General features: G+C 37.7%; 1 protein-coding gene across 4 annotated transcripts in view; it reads left to right on the plus strand.

The window, feature by feature from the left end:
- ARHGAP18 (Rho GTPase activating protein 18) overlaps positions 1-19,890 on the plus strand; it is a 92,007-nt gene that overhangs the window by 55,848 nt on the left and 16,269 nt on the right. For all 4 annotated transcript variants that reach the window (XM_077782212.1, XM_031504375.2, XM_077782213.1 and 1 more), the window contains exons 3-9: positions 34-269; positions 2,976-3,048; positions 8,829-8,998; positions 11,152-11,317; positions 14,017-14,108; positions 16,369-16,446; positions 19,200-19,359. In XM_077782212.1, the coding sequence (XP_077638338.1) occupies positions 34-269; positions 2,976-3,048; positions 8,829-8,998; positions 11,152-11,317; positions 14,017-14,108; positions 16,369-16,446; positions 19,200-19,359 (975 nt within the window). The remainder of the gene's footprint in view (positions 1-33; positions 270-2,975; positions 3,049-8,828; positions 8,999-11,151; positions 11,318-14,016; positions 14,109-16,368; positions 16,447-19,199; positions 19,360-19,890) is intronic.

Here is a 19,890-nt window from a genome sequence, read left to right on the forward strand (position 1 = left end):
ATGTTTCTGCTTTTTTCTCTTCAAATTGCTCAGAGGGAGAACTGGAAGAAGAATGGCTGAAGGAGGCAGGTTTGTCGAATCTGTTTGGAGAGAGCTCAGGCGACTCCCTGGAAAGCATGGTGTTTTTATCCACCCTGACCCGAACCCAGAAAGCGGCAGTGGAAAAGCGAGTAGAGACTGTCACACAAACCATGAGGAAGAGAAACAAACAGCACCAGATTCCTGATGTCAGAGATATCTTCAGGCTACAAAATGACTCAAAGGGAAAAGTGAGTTCCTGTCGGTTGTTTTGTTTGATTCTGGCAGAGATAAGAGAGGGACACGTACGGATGGGGGAAGAGCAGAGTGGCACATGAAAGGGATATTTCCAAAAAATTTGTGCCCAAGTTCACTGATTTCCGAGGGAATTTTTCACTGAATTTTCAGGGATGGTGTTTGTCCAGATTCAACATCACATTAAGCAATTTTAGTATTTCTAAAGAAGTATATTGGCCTCATCTTACTTAAAGGTGATGAATAAAACAACTGCTCATTTTAATTAGAATTATTTTTCACATGGATGTGAAACTCATCACAACAATCACCCAAAGTGCTACCACAAGCCTACCTTTGAATGGTTACCTCTTACTTACTGGTGCTTTTGTTTGTTTATTTACAAAAAAGGGGGAAAATGGGGCATTAGCATAACCTTCTTGGTTTTGGCTAGGTTTTTATGCCTATCAGCTTGGGGTGTAAACCCCTACTAACTTCCAGGGCTATGTGTGTGTTAAACTGTGTATGGGAAGTTACTCTGACAGGCCCCGAAGGGTCCCAGTTTCCTGTCATGGGATATTGAAGACAATTCCTTTCCCATATACAGGAAAGGGGAAGGAGGGAAATGGAGACTCTGATTAGAATTCCTTTTCCATGGAGAGGGATGTGTGTCTTCTCTGCTCCCTCAGAGCACTGAGATCTTCAGCCATGAGACCTTATGGCATGACTGGGTTATCTGACCTCAACTCTGTCCCTTGTTCTCACTGCTGACACTGCCTTTCAGTGCAGTGGTTGTGATGATGGAAAGCACGGTGAATTTTGATGGGATTTAATTTCCTCCTTCCCTCAACAGCTTCCTCTCCTTCAGCAACTCCTTCTAAATTCAGTTGAAGTGTAGTGGGGGAAGTGGTGTGCTCTGGAGGCACAACTTCCTTTTCACTGTTCTGCTTTGCCTGTGGTTGCAAAAGAGATATTAACTCCATAAAGGCTCCCTGGGATCTGATTTGTAATTGACTCTGTCTAAAAATTATAAGATCTAATAGCAGAGCAATTTAGGTAAAATATCATGTAGCTTAAAGCAGTATAATTTATCTTTTTTTTCTTTTATTTCAGTAAAGCACAAGAAATATTAATGTTCCTATGTAAGTAAGGACTACAGTAAGCTACATACTCTAATGTTTGAAAATCCTACGTCACAGTGTTCAATAGATTTTTCTTCTCTTAAACTACATGTTTTGATACTGAAGACTCTATTGACAAGACAAATTATTTTAGGTATTTAAGATGTATAAAACAAATGGTTGTTTATTAAATATGGAAATATTGCTGGGGGAAAAATCCTTCTAAACTTGTCTCCTTGACAGAAACAAAGTAATGCAAGTATAGGTCCTCAAACTTGTACTTCATTCCTTTCTCCAAAGCAAGATAATTGTTCAGAAATCATTGCTTCTGGTTATTCACCAAATTTGTCACCAAAAGGCTGTGGGAAGTAGCTTCCGCTACCTCCCTAGGTAACTTGTCTCACTGCTTTGTTACTCACCCATCATTAGAAAGCTTTTTATGTAACAAAAGAGGACTGAAGCCACCTGCAGCTGTATGAAGTCATTCCAGTATAATAATAGCCTCTTAAAATCCTGTAGTCTCCCTTCATCTGGAGGAAAGCAGGAGGAAAGGTGAAACAATAGTGTTGATGTTTTGCATCAACACAACAATTGTGTTAATATTTCTCCTGAATTTCCTGCTATATTCCCAAAGAAAAGCTAGGCTTTTGGTACCTTGACAGCTTCCCATTCTGCTTCTGCTGCTTTGTGAACAGACATAATTTTCTCAGCAATCATGGTAACTTCTTCCTCCTCTCAAGATACCCGATTTAAAAAAAAAAAAAAAAAAAAAATAGGTGAAAATACAGATTGTGCCAGTTGGATAAATCTTTAAAACTTGCATTTGTCTTTTCAGTAAGAATGGAGTTATAAATTGATTAAGTAAAATACAAGTAGAAACACAGTGTGCTAAATATTCATTGTTAATTTGTGTTGCAAAAAAGTAAAAATTGTATGTGTGTAAAAATGTATATGAGTCTACATATACCCATTTATATGGACATAGATTTTCTACATGTTCTGAAATATTTTGTCAATAGTTGGTGTCATCCAATTCACAAAATGCCAGATCTTGAGACTGGGTAGGGCAGTGTTACAGAAAGGAGAGGATGGTTCTAATTCTTTCCCATTCTTCATCTCTTCAAAGTGTCCTGATTTTGTTGTTGGAAATCTAAGCTGTAAACACAGATAATGTCAGGCTTCCCTGCAAAAGGAATGGGATTGCTCGCTAGGGGAGGAACCATTTAAGCTTTTTCAAGAGAAAGGAACTTGGTCTAAGTCAGTCAAAACATCTCCTCCAGATTCCCATTCCATATCCTTTCTAGTGCAAACTACAGCTCCAGGTCAGACTGCATTTTCTTATTCTTGGCACTCTGGAAAATAGTCATTTACCCACATAGCCTTCTAGGAAGAAGAGGAATTGACTAATTACTTCTTTTAATTACCTAGGTTTCAGATCCCCTTAGACTTTGGCAAGGGGTTTTCTGTTGAAACACAGAGATGTGTTTTTGCATACCCCTGAGTTGCAGAAGTGTGTGTTTTAATCCCACACAGAGTCAAAAGAGTTTCTACAACCATGCACTAGATTTTTATAGCCGTGCATATTTATTGTTCCTTTCTTAGGTCTGTGATGGAAGTGAACCTTCAACTGTGAGAACAAGTGAAAACAAAAATGAAACACATGATGGAACAAAAGGTAATGTCAAATTTCTCTCTATTTTATTTGTTTTTCTTTTGGTTGGTAGGTGTTCAACTACACAGGACAGTACGTATTTTAAGTAACTTTTCAGCAAAATAAAATTATAATGAGTAATCTGTTCTGGACTGAATTGTTGGTGTGTAAAATTTGAAGTGTGCCTGTAGGTCATATCCTTTGAGCCACCTGAGAAACCCTGTTTATTATCAGGGATCAAGCTGTCTGAGAGAAATCTTCTCTTGTAGCTTATGCTCAGGTTTTTTCTGATGCTTAATTTATCGCTTCTGGTCTGTCTCTGCTGTACAGTACGGGAATTGAAGGTCTATGCATAAACTCATCAGTGCATACAAAAGAATAAAACCACATGGACTATAAGCAATAATAAAAAAAGAGAACCGGCTGGACTCAAGCATCTAAAAAATTGTGAGAACTGGCTATATACCTGTAGCTTAAGGGAAAAACAGGGATTAAAGAAAAAAGGTTGTTTACCTTTTCAAGGAAAATGGAAATGTGTGCCTAGGTTGTGTTCAGTGGCATGTTCTCACAAAAGAGAGGTGCAGTATCCATGGAAGACCCTTTCCTCTCACTATAGGATAGTACATCACAGAAGTTCCTTAGCTGTCAGTTTGTGTTTTGAGAGTATGATTTCTGATGAAAGACTTTGACAGAGCTTTCTGCTCTTCTTCAGGTCCAATAGTAAAAGGATAACTGTCCTGCCATGTTGGGTTTCTTCAAAGTAAGGGTTGCACTGTATCTGTTGTATCACCCTACCTACCCTTGTAGAAATCAGATTATTTAAGTTTTAAGATGCTGCAGTGTTTTTCTGCTTTGTTTATATATTGGGGTTTTTACTTCTTCTGGAGGACTGGATAGCACATAGATGTTACGTTGAACCCTATACCCACACTGAGCAGGCAGGTCAAGTTACCTATTTCAAGTTAGTTAGCTGTAATTAAGCCACCAAATAAAGTTCTGCTTCAGTTGTAGAATACCGACCAGTAGTATTTTGGAAAAATTGTTACTTTATAATTAGACTTGGAAGACAGCAATGGACAATACAGAATGTGCATGGCAGTTGAAGTGGGAGACATGACTATAAACCAGCCCTGAATAACACTGAATCTGTGTGTTTCCAGAAGTGTGTATTTCCTTCCCACCCTCTCAGCAAACCTCACTCCAATAAGAACAGTAAAAAAATTGGGAGGACTGCCAGACTGCTGGTTCAGCACAAGGGAAGGAAGAGATGCCTGGTGCTTGTGTCAATAAACTTCACTGTAGGATTCAGAGCTGGAAAATTACCAAGCAATTATTACAGAGTTTTTATCACATCTGGTTCTTTCTTTCCCCGTGGCCCTGATGAACTCTTCAAAAATGGGAAGTTCTGAAACGCAAATCCCATATGCTAGCTCTCCTCAGCACAGATGGTGATGTGGATGGCAAATGCAGCCTGCTCACATCCTGATAATACTCCTGCTCTAGTCAACGTGCTACAGTGGGCTCTGCTCCTGAGATTGGAGCAGGAAAAAAAACTCAGTTCCATCTGCAGTCAAACCATGCAAGCTTGGTGGTGTTAAAAGCATGCATCTGGTTCAATGCTGTGCTATGATCTTTCTTCCAGAATAAGTACATTAGTGTTAAGCAAACAGTGAATGAATTTAAGGCAAAAAGTAAACAGTGCCTGATATTTCAGAGGTACTAAATATTTATGAAATCCAAATCCAAGGGCATTATTTTAAAATGGAAACCCTGTTTGACAGAGAAGTAGTCCCAGTTTTACCTGAAAAAATATGAACGTCATCTTAGACATTAAGGACAAAAAGCCTAAATTGAGACATTTTTAAATTGTTATAGTAAAAAACTCTTTTTGGCCATACTGCAGAGGTGATAACTGTTCCTAATGGGATATTTGAATGCATTCCCAAGTGCTTCTGCCAGACTGAAGTTGTTAGTAGTTTGCCTTTAGAGCATGCTTGGGCTATGTGAACCCGTTCCCATTTCTCCTTTCTAACCAGTCCAACACACCTTTTTTCTTGACTAAATAATATAGTGCCTTTGTTTCATGTAGGTATGAAGTGTGTCTACCGGAAACAAAAAGAAAATTCAGAGTAATTTACTAAGCTCTAAAAAGGTATTATCATTTTAACAATCCATGACACTCACTAAAGGCCTGCAAAGCTAGGAATATGTTCAATAGATACAAAAGAAAAGAAGTAATTTTCTTTGGAATCCTGTGAAAAGAGTAAATAACTGTGTTAGTTAAGACCACTCAAGAAATAAATAGGAAATAATAAAACATATGAAAAGCTAAATACCTACTAGCTTAAGTAGGGGAGTAGCAAAAGTCAGTTTACTATGACTGTGGTTATTTTTCTGAACTTAGAATTTGCTACAGGGGAAGAATAACAGATAAAATATCTGTATAAGAGCAGATTCAAAACATAATCTAGAGAATGGATGAACAAATTGTGTGTACTGTGTGTAATATGAGGGTAAAGAGCAGTAATGTTTGCTTCTTGATAGGGAGAAAAACTGTAATCTGGTGTTTTTTAATTAAAGAGTTTGGTTTTGCTTTTCATTATACATGATAAATGAGGATCCTATAGCCAAAGTAATGCTGTCAGTGAAATGATTACAAGATTTTTTATTTTTAATTTATAACCATCTATGAACTAGCATTTTAGAGAAATGCTTTGTCAGTCAAAGAAAAAATTAAGTCATAAATTAAGATCTGTCAGCTTAGCTCCGTTGTTGTATACTCAAGAGTCCCTTGCAAAACTGGGATGTAGCACAGTTGATACTTGCAATGTTTCCTAGTTTTATTCCTGAAGAATTCCCATAAGTTTATGTAATCTTTAAATAGCTCTGTGAACTAAGGGAAGGGTACAGAATTAATGTAAAATATGGTTTCCACATCCTCATAGACAATATTTGCATTTTTCTGTATCACATTTGCATTTCTCTCATTAAATATAGCATGTGGTTGACAGGTTGGCAGAGCACCAAGGCTGCTTCCTCTTACAGCTGCTTACTAGCTCAGGAATGTACAACAATGGCAGCAAGGCTATACAACCAAGAAAAGACTCCCCACAACAGCAACACTTCTAGAGCTTTAAAATGTGCAGAGCATTACTGAGACATCTGCTTTACATGACACCTTTGTATGACCAGAGGACTGAAATAGGAGCTACTGCTTTTTGTTTGTTAACATCAGATCTCTCCTAGGCTGGTGGGAAGTATGTAGGTCAGGTATAGGCCACATTAGCATGACAAAAGTTTTGGGGGGACAGGAAACTCTTTTCATTCAGTATGGATGCATTGAAGGGTTTACATGATATATACAGATATACGCAAGGATGCCAAGGATCAGAGTCAGGGATGAATTTGACCTTGGATGTGTTTGCTTCCTGAGGACTTAGATATCTCTTTACCAAAAGGAGCAGCTCTAGTTTCAAGATCAGCTTAAACTTTAGCGTATGCCCTAGGCATTTTGAGGTTTGTGGAAAGTGAGCAGAAGCCACTCTGGAAAAAACAAGTGATGAGTAACACACAACTGACAGAACATGAAAATGTTCTACTTCTCACAGCATTGCTTAGTTGTAAGTAGTGTCAAAGTATTAACTCAAATCCACCTCTCCCTGAAAGTGTCTCAGCTTAGGTAAGTACTTTGATGTGGGAATGGTTGTGTAAAGCATGGTGCCTTACCAGAAAGTGGCTGTGGTGGTTTCAGCCATTTGCCTGTCAGGTCCCCTGAGTCTTGCCCTGGCTGACTGAGGTTCTTTTCAGGACTTCATCTAAATAGTGTCAGAGAATAGTTTTGTGTTTTTAAATAAGATGTAGATATAACTTAGAAAAATTGTCGAGTTGCTGTAATTTTTTTTTAACTTCCTGCTTCATATGTTGTTTGGATTGTGTGCTTGCAGCTCAGTTCTATTACAGACCACTGATACCATGGGTGTAGATCAGCACTTCCTTGGCTCCTCTTAATCAGCCTCTCTGCAGGCTTTCCCCTGCTTCAGAATCAGCTTTTGCTGTACCTGTAACTTTTTTCTGGGAACTTTTTTTTGTCTTGGCTTAAGGTAGTTACTCTAGGCCATACAAAAATTCCTCACAACAGTGTAGAAAATTAGTTTATTATGTTGCACAACAGTCTTACACCAAAACATATGCATTGCTCGTGGTTCTCCTTCAGAACTCATGTCCGTTTCTGTCCACTTTTCCTACACTTGTGGTATATTAGCTTTGAACAGTCTCGTGTGAGTAGGAGCCAGTGGCAGAATCATGGTCCCAGGACTAGGGAAGTGATTCTTCCTCTGTACTCAGCACTGGAGAGGCTACACCTCAAGTTCTGTGTCCAGTTCTGAACCTCTCAATGCAGGAAGAACACTGACGGTCTGGAGCATGGCCAGAGGAGGGTAACAGACCTGGTGAAGGGTCTGTAGCACAAGTCTTATGAGGAGAGGATGAGGGAGCTGGGGGTGTTTAGCCTAGAGAAAAGGAGGCTCAGGAGACTCTTACCCCTCTCTACAACTGCCTGACAGGAGGCTGTAGCCAGGTGGGGGTTGGTCTTTCTCCAGGCAGCAGCAGGACAAGAGGACACAGCCTCAAGCTGAGCCGGGAGAGGTTTAGGTTGAACATTAGGGAGAAGTTCTTCACAGAAAGGCTGATTAGATATTGGAATGGACTGCCTAGGGTTGTTGTGGATTCCCTGGAGGTGTTTAAAGAAAGACTGGACACACCATTTAGAGCCATCGTTGACATGGGGATGTCTGGTCATAGGTTGGACTCCATGATCTCAAATGTCTTTTTAAACCTTATTTATTCTGTGACTTTACTCTTCTGTAGTATGGAAACCTGCTATGATTCTGCGATTCTGTAATAATCTTGCAAGAGAAACCAATTCCCTGATATATCCTTTTGGATAGATATCATGAGAAGGATGATGGAGAGATTGAAAGCTTTCTTAGACTTATATGTTTTCTAGTAAATACTGGTTTTTACTGTATTATTTTCTTGCTTCTTTCACAATATATTTTAACTTCAGACAGTGGTTGATTTACTGTGAAATTGGGAAGCTTCTTTTTCTAAAAGCAGAGCGTCCTCTCCCTTTTTTGATTCTTTATTCCTTTAACAAAAAATATTCTAAATTTGTCTAGTGTTTGATTCCTTTAAGGAACAAAGAAAGAGAAGTAAGGCCATTGTTGTGTACTTAGTCCTTCTCTGTATCATGGAAACATGTCAAAACTGTTTTGAGGAATCTAGACTCTTCAGACTGAGGTGAGAACAGGAATAATGGAACAAAGATAAGGTCTGTGTACTCCCTGTTATTTCCAGATGTTAATGCTTTGGGTCACAGAGGACATATTCTCTATTGCTTTTGAAATTTTAGCAGCTGAAAAATTTGCTGATTTGTTTGCAGGATGTTACAGACTTTTAGACTAGAAATTGATGACAAGAAACTTCTGATGCCAAAGCTCTTTGGCTTTGCAAGATTCTGGGAGTCTGCTGTTTGTTTAAGGTGGATTGCTCTATCTTTTCATAATAGATAAATAGTAGAGAAAACCCCATTCCTTGGCAAAATTATTTAAGAAAACCTACAAAAGTTGAACACTTGTCAATAGCTAAATTTTCCACTGACATAAAAAATACAGGATTAGTGACTTTGCAATCAGAATGTCCATTGCTTGCACAGCATTAATTTCTACTTGGTTTAAAACTTATGCACTGAGTGGTGCTCAGTTGTGCTGCTGTTGATTTTTAGCCTTTTTTTATGGTGTTTTCAGGTCCAAAGTTCAGTCTTGGAACAGATGAACAGAAGAGCCTGCTTGAAGACATGCCATCTTCAGACACTGACATCAATTTAGAGATATCATTTTCAGAACAGGCAGCTAATCTCAAAGAGAGCTCAGCAGGCAAAATGTACAAAGGTGGAGGGGGTGACACTCTTCTCCCGGTAGGTTTCTTATTTATTCCTCTTTATTTTTAGCTAGAGGTACTGTTTAGGTGATATTTAGCTGAGACTGAGTGAATTAGATTTAGAAGAACATTGTCAGATTTAGCTTTGTAGAGATAGAAGTTCTTAAGGTAAATGATTTTTGGGAATAGTATGCTCAATAACATGAGAATAATTATATTTATGCCTGTTTATGTACTTGTGTGTCTGCAAAAACACGCTCTATATGTAAGCAAAAATGAACTTCTAATATTAAGCTGGACTAAGGCTTAGTGGTGGTTGTACCACTCTCGTTGCTTCATTTGTTTGCATCCCCTTTTTGTATTATCTGAGGGAGATGCTTTACCTCTAATAAAAAGCTCTGCTATAATATAAAAAGGGTTGGTGGATTCCCATAGAAACCTTATGCAGTTGTCTGATGTGGGTAGGTGAAGGGTGAGAATGAAGAACAGAATTGTCTATAGAATTTAGAGGTCTGAAGTCAAATGGCAGGAAATTAAAGATTAATTTGAACTCAGGTTTTTTTTCCAACTCTTAATAAAAAAAGGCTCTTTTGGAATGAATCCAGAAAAAATCAAAAGAAAATCCTCTAAGGGATTTTGTTATTGATCCTCAGAAATCTCTCTTAGGATCTTTCTCTGCTTAACATTTCATGAACATGCAAAATGTACATATAACTAATGTCTGCTATGAAAACTGTCTTGTTGTTTTTGGTTTTTTTTCCTAACACTGTATGCAAACATGTCTGAGTAAACACAGTTTCTGAAATAATGTTTCCCTGTTCTTCAAACACTTAATTTAGATAAGGACTTGTGCAGTTCTTCAAGTAGTAATTACCCCATGTATCCTAGTTTAAACATTATAAACCAGACACTAATGGATATTTAGAGATGGATTCTAAAGTGTTTGAGTCGTGTTTCTCTAATGCAGCCTATAACAAGGAGATAAAAGCTGTGCTCTAACTTCTGTATATATGCATAATACATACATTAGCTCTACTTCTGGCCAGGGATGTGAAGGATTGCTCAAAGACATGGCTATGGGATTTCTTCTTCAGTTACAAAAGGAGCTGCAAAGTGATGGGAAAAGGAAGAGAGTTACTTATTTAAATCTGTAATATATTGGTTGGTCCTTTATCGTCAGCAGCTATTTTTAAGCAGACGTGTTTGTGCAAGTCAATGAAAGTTCAGGGTGGGGAACTGGCTACTCATCTACCTTTTGTAAATTATGTTTATGTTTTAGCCTGTGCCCTTGTAGTCATGTACCATAACCAGCAATTCAGTTCTGCTATTGCTGGGTTTGCACAGGGTAAGAAAATAATTCATGAGTATAATGTGTCTTTCCAAGTGGAAGAAAGTCTTGTCAAGCTTCCTGCTCTGAGTCATGCATACTTAGAGGCCTGCAGGTGAGAGATGGAGTTAGAAAGTTCAATGAGTTGGGAAGTCTCTCACTCTTTCAACTAAATTCCTTATATCGATCTCTGACTGCAGCCTCTGAATATCTAGTGCAGTAGAAAGGAGCCATGAATAAGTATCCCTGTTCCCTAAATTTATTATTATTTATATGGCAGCCAAATATTTTATTTTGTTTGCACAAATGCAGAAGGATTTCTATACAAATTGTATATGCACAGGATTGTTCATGGACAGCCATTTCCACCACTATCAACTGGAAAAAGATGTAGAAGGTGGAGCGGGAGTATATGGTTGCAAGCAGGACAAATGACAAATACAGATTCTTCTTGGAGGTGTCAAGTAAAAGGACAAGAGTTAATGGACACAAGTGACTAATGGTGAAATTGTTTTTTGCATAGTAAAGAAAGTACCCATGAGAGCATTCCACTGAAACAGGTTCCCACAAGGGTTTACTGGAATTTTCAAAATTCATTTGAACAACAACAATCAGACTTTGAACTTAGCCTTGCTTTGAGCAGCAATTGAATTAAGTGACCTCCAGAAGTCACTGGAAACCTAAATCTTCCTATAATTTTATGATCATCTGCTTTTTAACCTATTTGTGGGATTCTCCTTTGATTTAGACAGTAACAGCCAGCTTCATGATGAAAGTTTGTACCCTGAAAGAAGCACAGCCTTTGAGCTAAGTAATTTGTCATTACTTAGATTATTTACCCTGCTGCCATTCTCTACTTTTAGAATTTCAGACTGCCGAAGGACAAAACAGGTACCACAAAGATTGGTGACCTAGCCCCTCAGGACATGAAGAAAGTCTATTCTTTAGCACTGATTGAATTAACTGCTCTCTATGACATACTTGGGACAGAATTCAAGCAGCAAAAAGCTGTAAAAATCAAAACCAAAGGTAAGTTGATGTTTTGTATTCTGAACCAATTGCATCTGTTTAATCCAATGAAAAAATGCACCATTTTTTTTTTTATGATCTTCCAGCAGAAAATTTATATATAATATATAAGCAGTAACATAGGCCCTAAACAACATTTCATTTTACACCTTAACTCAAGGCAAGCTTTAAACAAGTTCACTGACATAATGTCTCCAGCTCTTTGTCTAAAATTAAAACTGAAGGCAGTCACTGAGCAGATAATCTAAGGAGTGAAGGGTAACTATTTTAGTAGGATGCCATTGCAACAAGAGTTGCTTCCCAGAAGTTTGTTTGTACTGATTTATTCCCAAAGGGCATGAGCATGTGCTCTTTGTGGGTATTCTTTTCCTGATACCTGAAGGTAGGTACTGGTTTACTTTCAAAATTGGACTTAATGATTTCAATGGTCTTTTTCATCCTTTGCAATTCTGTCATTCAGGTGAGTCTACCTGACTTTTGTGCTTTTGTTGCTGCAGGTGGGAGATGCTGGGAGCCTTTTTCACCTGTTTCCTATTCTGTCTGGCACAAATGTCCTGTGTCATATAGGCCTTGCCCATCCAGTATTTTCTTAGGCTATAATGCAGTTGTTATGATGAATGGCACCATATAAAGTGAAGATCTAAACTGTTGCAGAGGAGGCAGACACAGCTGCACCATGTCACTTTCATCTGCAAGCAGTTGGAGCATATATGTAATCATAGTACTTTTCTTGGGAGCGGATGAAGCATGGAAACCAATTTCTTGATGCTAGAGGTTTTCAGTGCTTTGTTTGGTTTTTCTATTTTTGGCTTCTACTAAATGCTTTACAAGAGCTTGAGATGTGTTACCACTTAATCACAAGCCTGCTTTGGCCAAAACTCTGTTGTCAAGGTTCAGTGAATGTGACAGTGCAATAGCTCACTTTAAATAATTGAAAGCAACAGAGAGCATAGAGAGATACACAGCAAGGTACAATAGATTCTTCAGAATATGTTCTTCACTTTACAGTAGTAGTAAACAGCTTTTTTAATACAAAAGGCATACACAGAAACATCAACAAGGCCTTGAATGCATTTTTTTTCTTGCAGAAGTACTTGTGCTGTCACTAATAAACAGAGATAAAGCACTTTCTTCTCTTGTATTTTGGGTCTTACTTATAACTGCTTCTTCTTACAAAATTAATTGTTAATTGAATTTCACTCTCAGCATTATTATCTGAATGGCAGGCATTCATAAAATGGTGAATTGATTAAAAACTTCTTTGAAAGGTAAAAAAAGATAGGCTAGCTCATGGCAATATGTAGGAAGTGGACAATGACATCAGCTTTTCTGCTAAGCTAATCTGCTTTTGCAATGTACTGCCTTCAGTGCCTTGTTGCACTGTCTGACCCTTACCTCCTCACTCCTTAAGTGTTTGGCCAATTGATTCATACAGTGGTGGGTCTATTAATTTTCTCCTTTGTGCTTGAGTATGTAAAGATGATGAAAACATCATTCTTCTGGGGAATGCTCTGCTGTGCCCAGTGCTGCTTTTTTATTGACCTCCTGGAGTTTGTTTCTTCAACTACATTTCAATGGAAACTTTTATTATTTAACAAGGACTTAAACATAATAAAGCTATGGGGTATGGATATTGCCTGTAGGTATGAATCCATTGTATTTTATACATAGACTTTGTATTCTGACAAGAGGTACAAGAACTTCTGGTTTGGCACTGAAATTGATCTTTCTTTGATGTATATCATATTTTCTCAAGGGCTGGCAGTTTTTTAGTAATTGCATCTGTTCTGTGTTCAATATTGGCATGGCATCATACCAAGCAGCAGATTTTGACTACTTATATTGTTATATGTTGATCCAGAAAACTTGCACATACAGCAATTTTCAATACTTCTGACAGAGAAGTTCTGTCTCAGCAAACTTTGGATTGGTCATTATTAGCATAGCTCTCTTTAAATGGTTATTCACTTCTGTTCAACTGGGCCATAACACGAGTCCCATTTACATGAAGACTAAGGTTAGTTTGTCATCAGGGCTAAATTAGCAGCAACTGAATTCCTTTTCAAAAACAAGTTTGTACTGCTTTGGCCCTATTATAGAAGTTATTTTTTAACCAAGAATTAACTGTACTTTTGCTGTTTTTAAAAATGGACCTTTAGTGAGTTGGTTGTCTTGCTAGTCTGCTAGTACTGTATAATTCAAAAGCACGGGAGTTGAAAAGCTGTTACTTCCAAACTCTTGTAGAGAGAAGTGTTTAGAACAACTCTGGGTGATAATTGTATTTGTCTCATTTTAGTGAGTTCTGGATATTTTACTCATGACATTTCCATCTCAACTATAATAACTTGCATTGAGTGGTGAAGATCTGCATTGCAGGGTCATCATCACATCCATTCTACAAACCAGAACTAGGCAGATGGTTCATTTAAACAGTTTGCTTTACTCTGCTGCAGAATATGTGGATGGCAATTTGAAGTCAAAACAGAAAACTCCCGAGGAAGAGATGATGAATCCTTTTAGCCAGAATGTTTTGTGTAATAACTTGATTGTCAAAGACATTAAAACACTTTAAACGAAAGGTCAATAGCTCTGAATGCATTGAATAGACTTACTGCTTCAGAAATGTGGTTTTATGCCAGTATCTCATGTACTGGAAAAGATGTGGATAATATCTCAGTTTCTTTTGCTTTATTTTTCAGACTCTGGCTTGTTTGGTGTCCCACTGTCACTTTTACTGGAACAGGATCAGAAGAAGGTCCCAGGAACCAAAATCCCACTGATTTTTCAGAAGGTAAATAGGCATGAAGAAGTTCTTCTTACATACATGCAAAATGGCAAAAACATAGCATTTATTCCTGGATTTATTGGTTTCCTGTAGCTGTTTTCAGTATAATACTCTAATCCATCCAAGTTACTGTAAATTTTAATTCCAACTTTACTTACTAATTCTGTAAATGTGATATTTTGCATTGCATCAGACCTATTTTGAATTCAAGAAATAAACTCACAAGGCAGGTGCTTTTCCAGAAGACTTGTTGCTTCAGTACAAAGGGATATGCCTTTGCCCATATTGTGTCATGGTAATGGGAGAGATAATTGGAAAGAAGATGGAGACTCTTGATTTGTTGCCCACGCATAGCACATCTCATTTCATTAGAAGAAAATAAAACACTGTGTGTGGACCTGTCCTAACACTGACAGAAACTCAGTGCTCCATCATCACCATTCACTCTGTTTGTAGAGATGCTTTTTAATTTTTGAGAAGCAGAAATCTCAAAGTAGTTTTGCATCACAGTCTGAAAACTACCACTGTGTGATTCATGCCAGAAATTGCTTTCTCAGGATCATAAAAACACATTTCTGGAAAAGATACTATCTATAAACTGAGAAATCAAATTGCAAACAGTGATTGATCACTCTGCTATCCTAGCAACATCAAAAATTCTACATAAACATTAATATCTTATAGATGTGATTTGTTTTGGAAGTTGCAGACATCAATTGGAATACAGTTTTACTTCAAATAAGAATATGAAAATAAAAAGTTTCCCATTTCTTCAGCTTGTTCTCAGCAGCATGTGCTTTCCAAAAATGGGAGATTTAAATAAAGTGTAAGAAAGCAATTTTGTTCATTCTTTTAAAGACATCTTGTTTATCACTGAAATGAAACAAAGCAAGCTAACAGGAAGGCTGCTTAATTAAAAATAAAAATACATCTAGTTTTTATTTCACTGAGGAATTTAAATTTAAAATAATAACATAATTTAGTCAGGGGTTTTGCAACTGGAAAATCTGGCAGTAATAGCAATTCATGTGTTGTCATCAGAATCCAGTCTCTGGCCTGCTGCTAAAGCCATACAAAGCAGCCCTGATAGAGATGGAGAGGGGATTTCCCACAGGCAGGAGGTTGGTGGTGGCCAGAGGCTACCTCTTGCTGTTTGCTGAGGGGAGTGAGTGTTCGTGAAGGAGTAGTGGCCACCAGAACTTGCCTTCCCCAGAAGTGGTGATGATGGCAGGTCACACACTGCCCACAGTGTCTTTGTGCCCAGCAGATGTGAGTAGCAGGCACTGATTTGGTGTAAGCTAGGTACAGGATGGGTTGAATGAGGCCAGTTGGCACTTTTTTTTTTCTTTTTTTAACCAGGGAAAATGCACTAGGGTGACACTTCTAGTGCTGTTCTCTAAATTTGTGGGGTTTGCTGTCCAATCTTTATTATGACATTTATCTGTTACATAAATGCAGTGGTAGGTAAACTCCCTTTAATTTCTGTAACTGGAAAAAACTCTGTTGCATAATTTTTCTTACTGAAGCACTGGTGCAGGAAGGCATGTAACAAAGGCACTGCCCTAGTTAAACATTGTGGGAACTATTTGTGCTGAAATTATGTCATCAGCTTTTGACGTTTAGAGATTTGTTTTAAATACTCTTAAATCCATCCTTCAGTGAATATTTCTAGGCATATTATTTAGGGAAAAATATGATACAAGTTTTAAGTACTTTTATGGAATTTCTGCAAATTTATCCGTGTGAAGGGCTGCAAACTTTTGAGTCTGTTAGGAGAATGTCAGAATTTGCAAATCAGAGGCTTCTTGAATGCCTAGAAATCTGTAGTTCTCTTCTTGTAAAGTCCTAGAGTATTCATGAGATGTTACCTTAATTATTTTGATTTCTTTTGATTTGGAGACATTTTAACAAGGGTAGTGATTGGGATATAATTTTGAAGCCACAGTAATATTTGAAAAGAATTCTTCAGTCTTCGGAGGAGGCTTGAAGGAGGTAAAAACCATACAGGTTTCTTTTTTAATAAAATAAACAAACTTTTCCTTAATAGTACTCATAAAAATGTGTAAGAACCACATTGAAGTTTTCTTCTACAAGAACTGTAATGCATTTGCAAACTGTGTTAAAACCTCTGCTTGTTACAAATCTGTGTACACAAATGCATATGCACAGAGAGGTAGAAGCATAAAGGCTTCAATATATCAGAACTCTCTGCCAGTAATTTTTAACTGGCATCTTTGCTCATGCCAATTTGGTTTGTGTTTGACAGCTGATTGCCCAGATAGAAGAGACAACACTGGAAACAGAGGGACTTCTTAGAATACCAGGAGTTTCAACACGAGTAAAGGTAAAACATTGCACAGGTCCCCCAAATGTACATCCCCCAAAATGTATGTGTGGTTGCTGAATTTATTTTGTCATACAAATTATATTTTAGCATCCCATTGTTATTAAAATCTTTAAAAACCAAAAGCAAAATTACTTTACAAGTAAAACTGAATTATGTTGGCCAGAGAAATTATGCTTTCACTCAGTGTAGTTTTGGGGAAAGACTGGAGTTTAAGTTCGAAGGAGAGTCAAAGCTACATTTCAAATTCAGTTGTGCCAAAATCTTATTAATTCTTGGCATGATATTTCCAGCCTTTTGCTTTTTTCCCTGAACCAGTTTAATAATCTGAACAGTTCATACACAGTCTTTCTACCCCAGGAGGAAGCTTTTCCCTGGCATTGTGAGCCTTTTTTAATAGCTAGACTTAACCTACGTTACAGGGCAAGGCAGGCAGCGTGCACTGAAGAACCTCTCACATTTATTTTTATGAACAGCAATATAAGTGCTCGGCTCGCCGAGCGCAATCTTGTTAGGCACGTCTGTGCACAGCGACACTTCGCAGGGCGAGTGCCAGTTACATGCAGACTCTTCCCCAGTATTTGCCTTAATGTAGGGAGCTAAATACACTGTGTGATTCATGCCAAGGCTCAATGTGTTAAAAAGACGGTCTGAACTGGCCTTAAATTCTAAACAGAAAGGACCATTTAAGTGGATTCAGCTGTCCAAAGATGTCTGCCAGCTTCTGTTGTGTAGAACTTGGTCCAGCTGCTGGTTCATTAGAAACAACTAAAAGAAGGGAATATTGTGGAAATTGGGTTTGTTTATTTACCAGTAACTAAGATACGATTTTTTTTTTCAATTTTCCTCCATTCTTTATTTTTCACTTAACATTGGTTCTGCAAACTGGAGTGATTTCTTAGTGATTTTGTGTATTTGTTTGTTCTTTGATTTTATTAGCTTAATAAAATTTCCCAGGCAGTGGCTCATTCACTATTTGGCTTTCATTTATTTTTAACCTCTCTATTTGCATGAACTACTTATTTAAATTAAGCAATAGTTTTGTTAGCAAATAAGTTCCTTTAGTTATTCTAATAGAAAGTTTTTTACAAAGCAAGGAATTTAGCATCCTAAAGAACTGAAATTTTCCCTTAATTTTCTTAAACAGAAAAAAACATATTTTCCTAATTGTATAGTTTTATAGAAAGACACAGAAAAATACTTTGCTATCATATTCTATAGATTTTAAGGTTATTTTTAAAGTGCATTGGATATACCCCATAGCCAAATATATTTACTTTAAAATGTAGGCATTGGAGCACTAGGACACATAGTTGAAATTTCTGCCTTAGCCTCTCAGTAAGTGCCGTATTAAACATATAGATGCATAATTGTATCTATAGGTTTAATACGGCACTTACTGCAGTGATTTGCTCTGAATGTGATGGAGAAGGTGATGAGTCTCAGAGGGAGAATTTCCATCTGTTTCTAAAGCTTGCTATTTTTGATGATCAGGAAATCCTACCCACTTAACTTTAGACATCTGAATTATGACTGTTGCACATTTGAACCTCCAATATAGTCAGTGGAGACAGAAGATCTCTCTGGAGAACAGTCGAGAATATCCAACTTTTATATCAAACTAACTGTCCACATTTTCTTTGTAAGTAGATCCATTTTTGACTTGGACAAAGTTAAATTTAATGAGAAGGGTGTCTTAAAAATGTATCTAATGTATCCTCTGTTCAATTTGCCTCTCTTGTCCAGATAAATAATTATGCCCATATTTTTCCACAGCACATATTTTACAAAACATGCCAGTGTCTCTGTCCTCCTTTTCTGTCCAGAATATCAGAGATAAAAGAAAGGAGGGACCTGTGAGAGACCTGTGCCTCAGGGTCCCTGGCACTATACTGAGGTTACTTTTCACTCTACCAGACTAAAAAAAATAAATGAAGTGGGTGTAAGATCAGAACTGATACTTAGCAATGGATGAAGAAATACTTGGTCTTTGCAGTGTGTTCCTATTTGTGCATCTGTGAAAGGCCAGAAGGGTGATGTCTGCTGCCAATAGTATCCCATTCTTTTCCAGCCCCAGAGTTATGACCTTCCACTGAGATTTTCAGAGCTCTTTACTGTAAAACTTCATGATTTGCAGGACAGTCTGCTTCCACACAGGACACGTTTGACACCCCATGCTAGGCAAAGCTGTATGTGCCCAGCAACATGGAATTTCCCTGTAGATGGCAAGACATTCAGCTATTCAGTTACACAAATCCTTCCTTGTGTTTTAAAGAGAGAACCAGCCTCACCTTAGTGTATATTTTGATAAGAAGCTGTGTGTCAACACTCATAATTGCTTTATTTGTTTATGAAAATGGCCATGCATGCACTGCAGCACCACCCTTGGGTAGCAGTTTCAGAATTGCTTTGTGTATCAGTCTTAAAATTTGGGCGGAGGGGAAGTCATGACCCTTATGTGCTTGAGTATGATACCTGTTTCTTACTGTGTATTTATTCCATATGGCACTTGCTCAGGCCCATGGGATTTTTTCCCATATGATTTGACTGCTGCCTGTTAATGTGTGTTTGCTTGCAGTACTTCTGATCCCACATTTATCTGTTTTGTAGCAAAAGACCAGCAGCAATTGGAGTTAAGCGATTTTCAGATGTCCTTCCTCCCTTTTCAAAGTGTGGAAAGTATTGCTGTGTGTATAACGTGTGACTTCAGCAGCCAAATATTACTGGTGCTCTCTGTATCCATTGCATTTCAGGGTCTTTGCCAAGAACTGGAAGCAAAATTTTATGAAGGGACTTTCAACTGGGAAAATGTGAAGCAACATGATGCAGCAAGTCTTTTAAAACTCTTCATCCGTGAACTGCCTCAGCCACTCCTCACTGTAGAATATCTCAAAGCTTTCCAAGATGTGCAGAGTGAGTAGTGTCCTTTCTGTCTCTGCTGAAAGAATTGATAGCCGTGCAAAGAAGTGCCTCTTTGCTGAGAAGCAAATTGAATAACAACAATATGAGTTCTCCTGGGAAAAGATGGGCATAATTTTGCTACTGTGCAAATAGCATTTTTCATGTAACAGCTATTTTAATAGCTTACACATACTGTGAAAGCACATTTTCACTTCTTAATGTTTCTGATAGTAGTTAAGGGGTATACAAGGGTTACACAGAAAATGTATATTACAGTATTAGTTTATAAGTAGTGTTTGCTTCAAAAGAAAACCATAACAAAGATAAGCAGCTCTTCAGGAAATACAACAAGTGATAATTTATACTGTTTAGGGTCTTTTATCCATTTATAAGAGGAGAAGTTAGAGCAGAATAGTCAGAACTGCTGGTAGTCTGTGATCCCTTGAGATCTGTAAGTTCTTGTGAAAATGCCCTCTTTGCCAACTGGTTACAATACAGCAAACATACCAGCTTTAACAGAAGAGAGTGGGGTTGGTGATAATG

This window comes from Lonchura striata, chromosome 3 (assembly GCF_046129695.1).
Source record: "Lonchura striata isolate bLonStr1 chromosome 3, bLonStr1.mat, whole genome shotgun sequence".
NCBI lineage: Eukaryota > Metazoa > Chordata > Aves > Passeriformes > Estrildidae > Lonchura > Lonchura striata.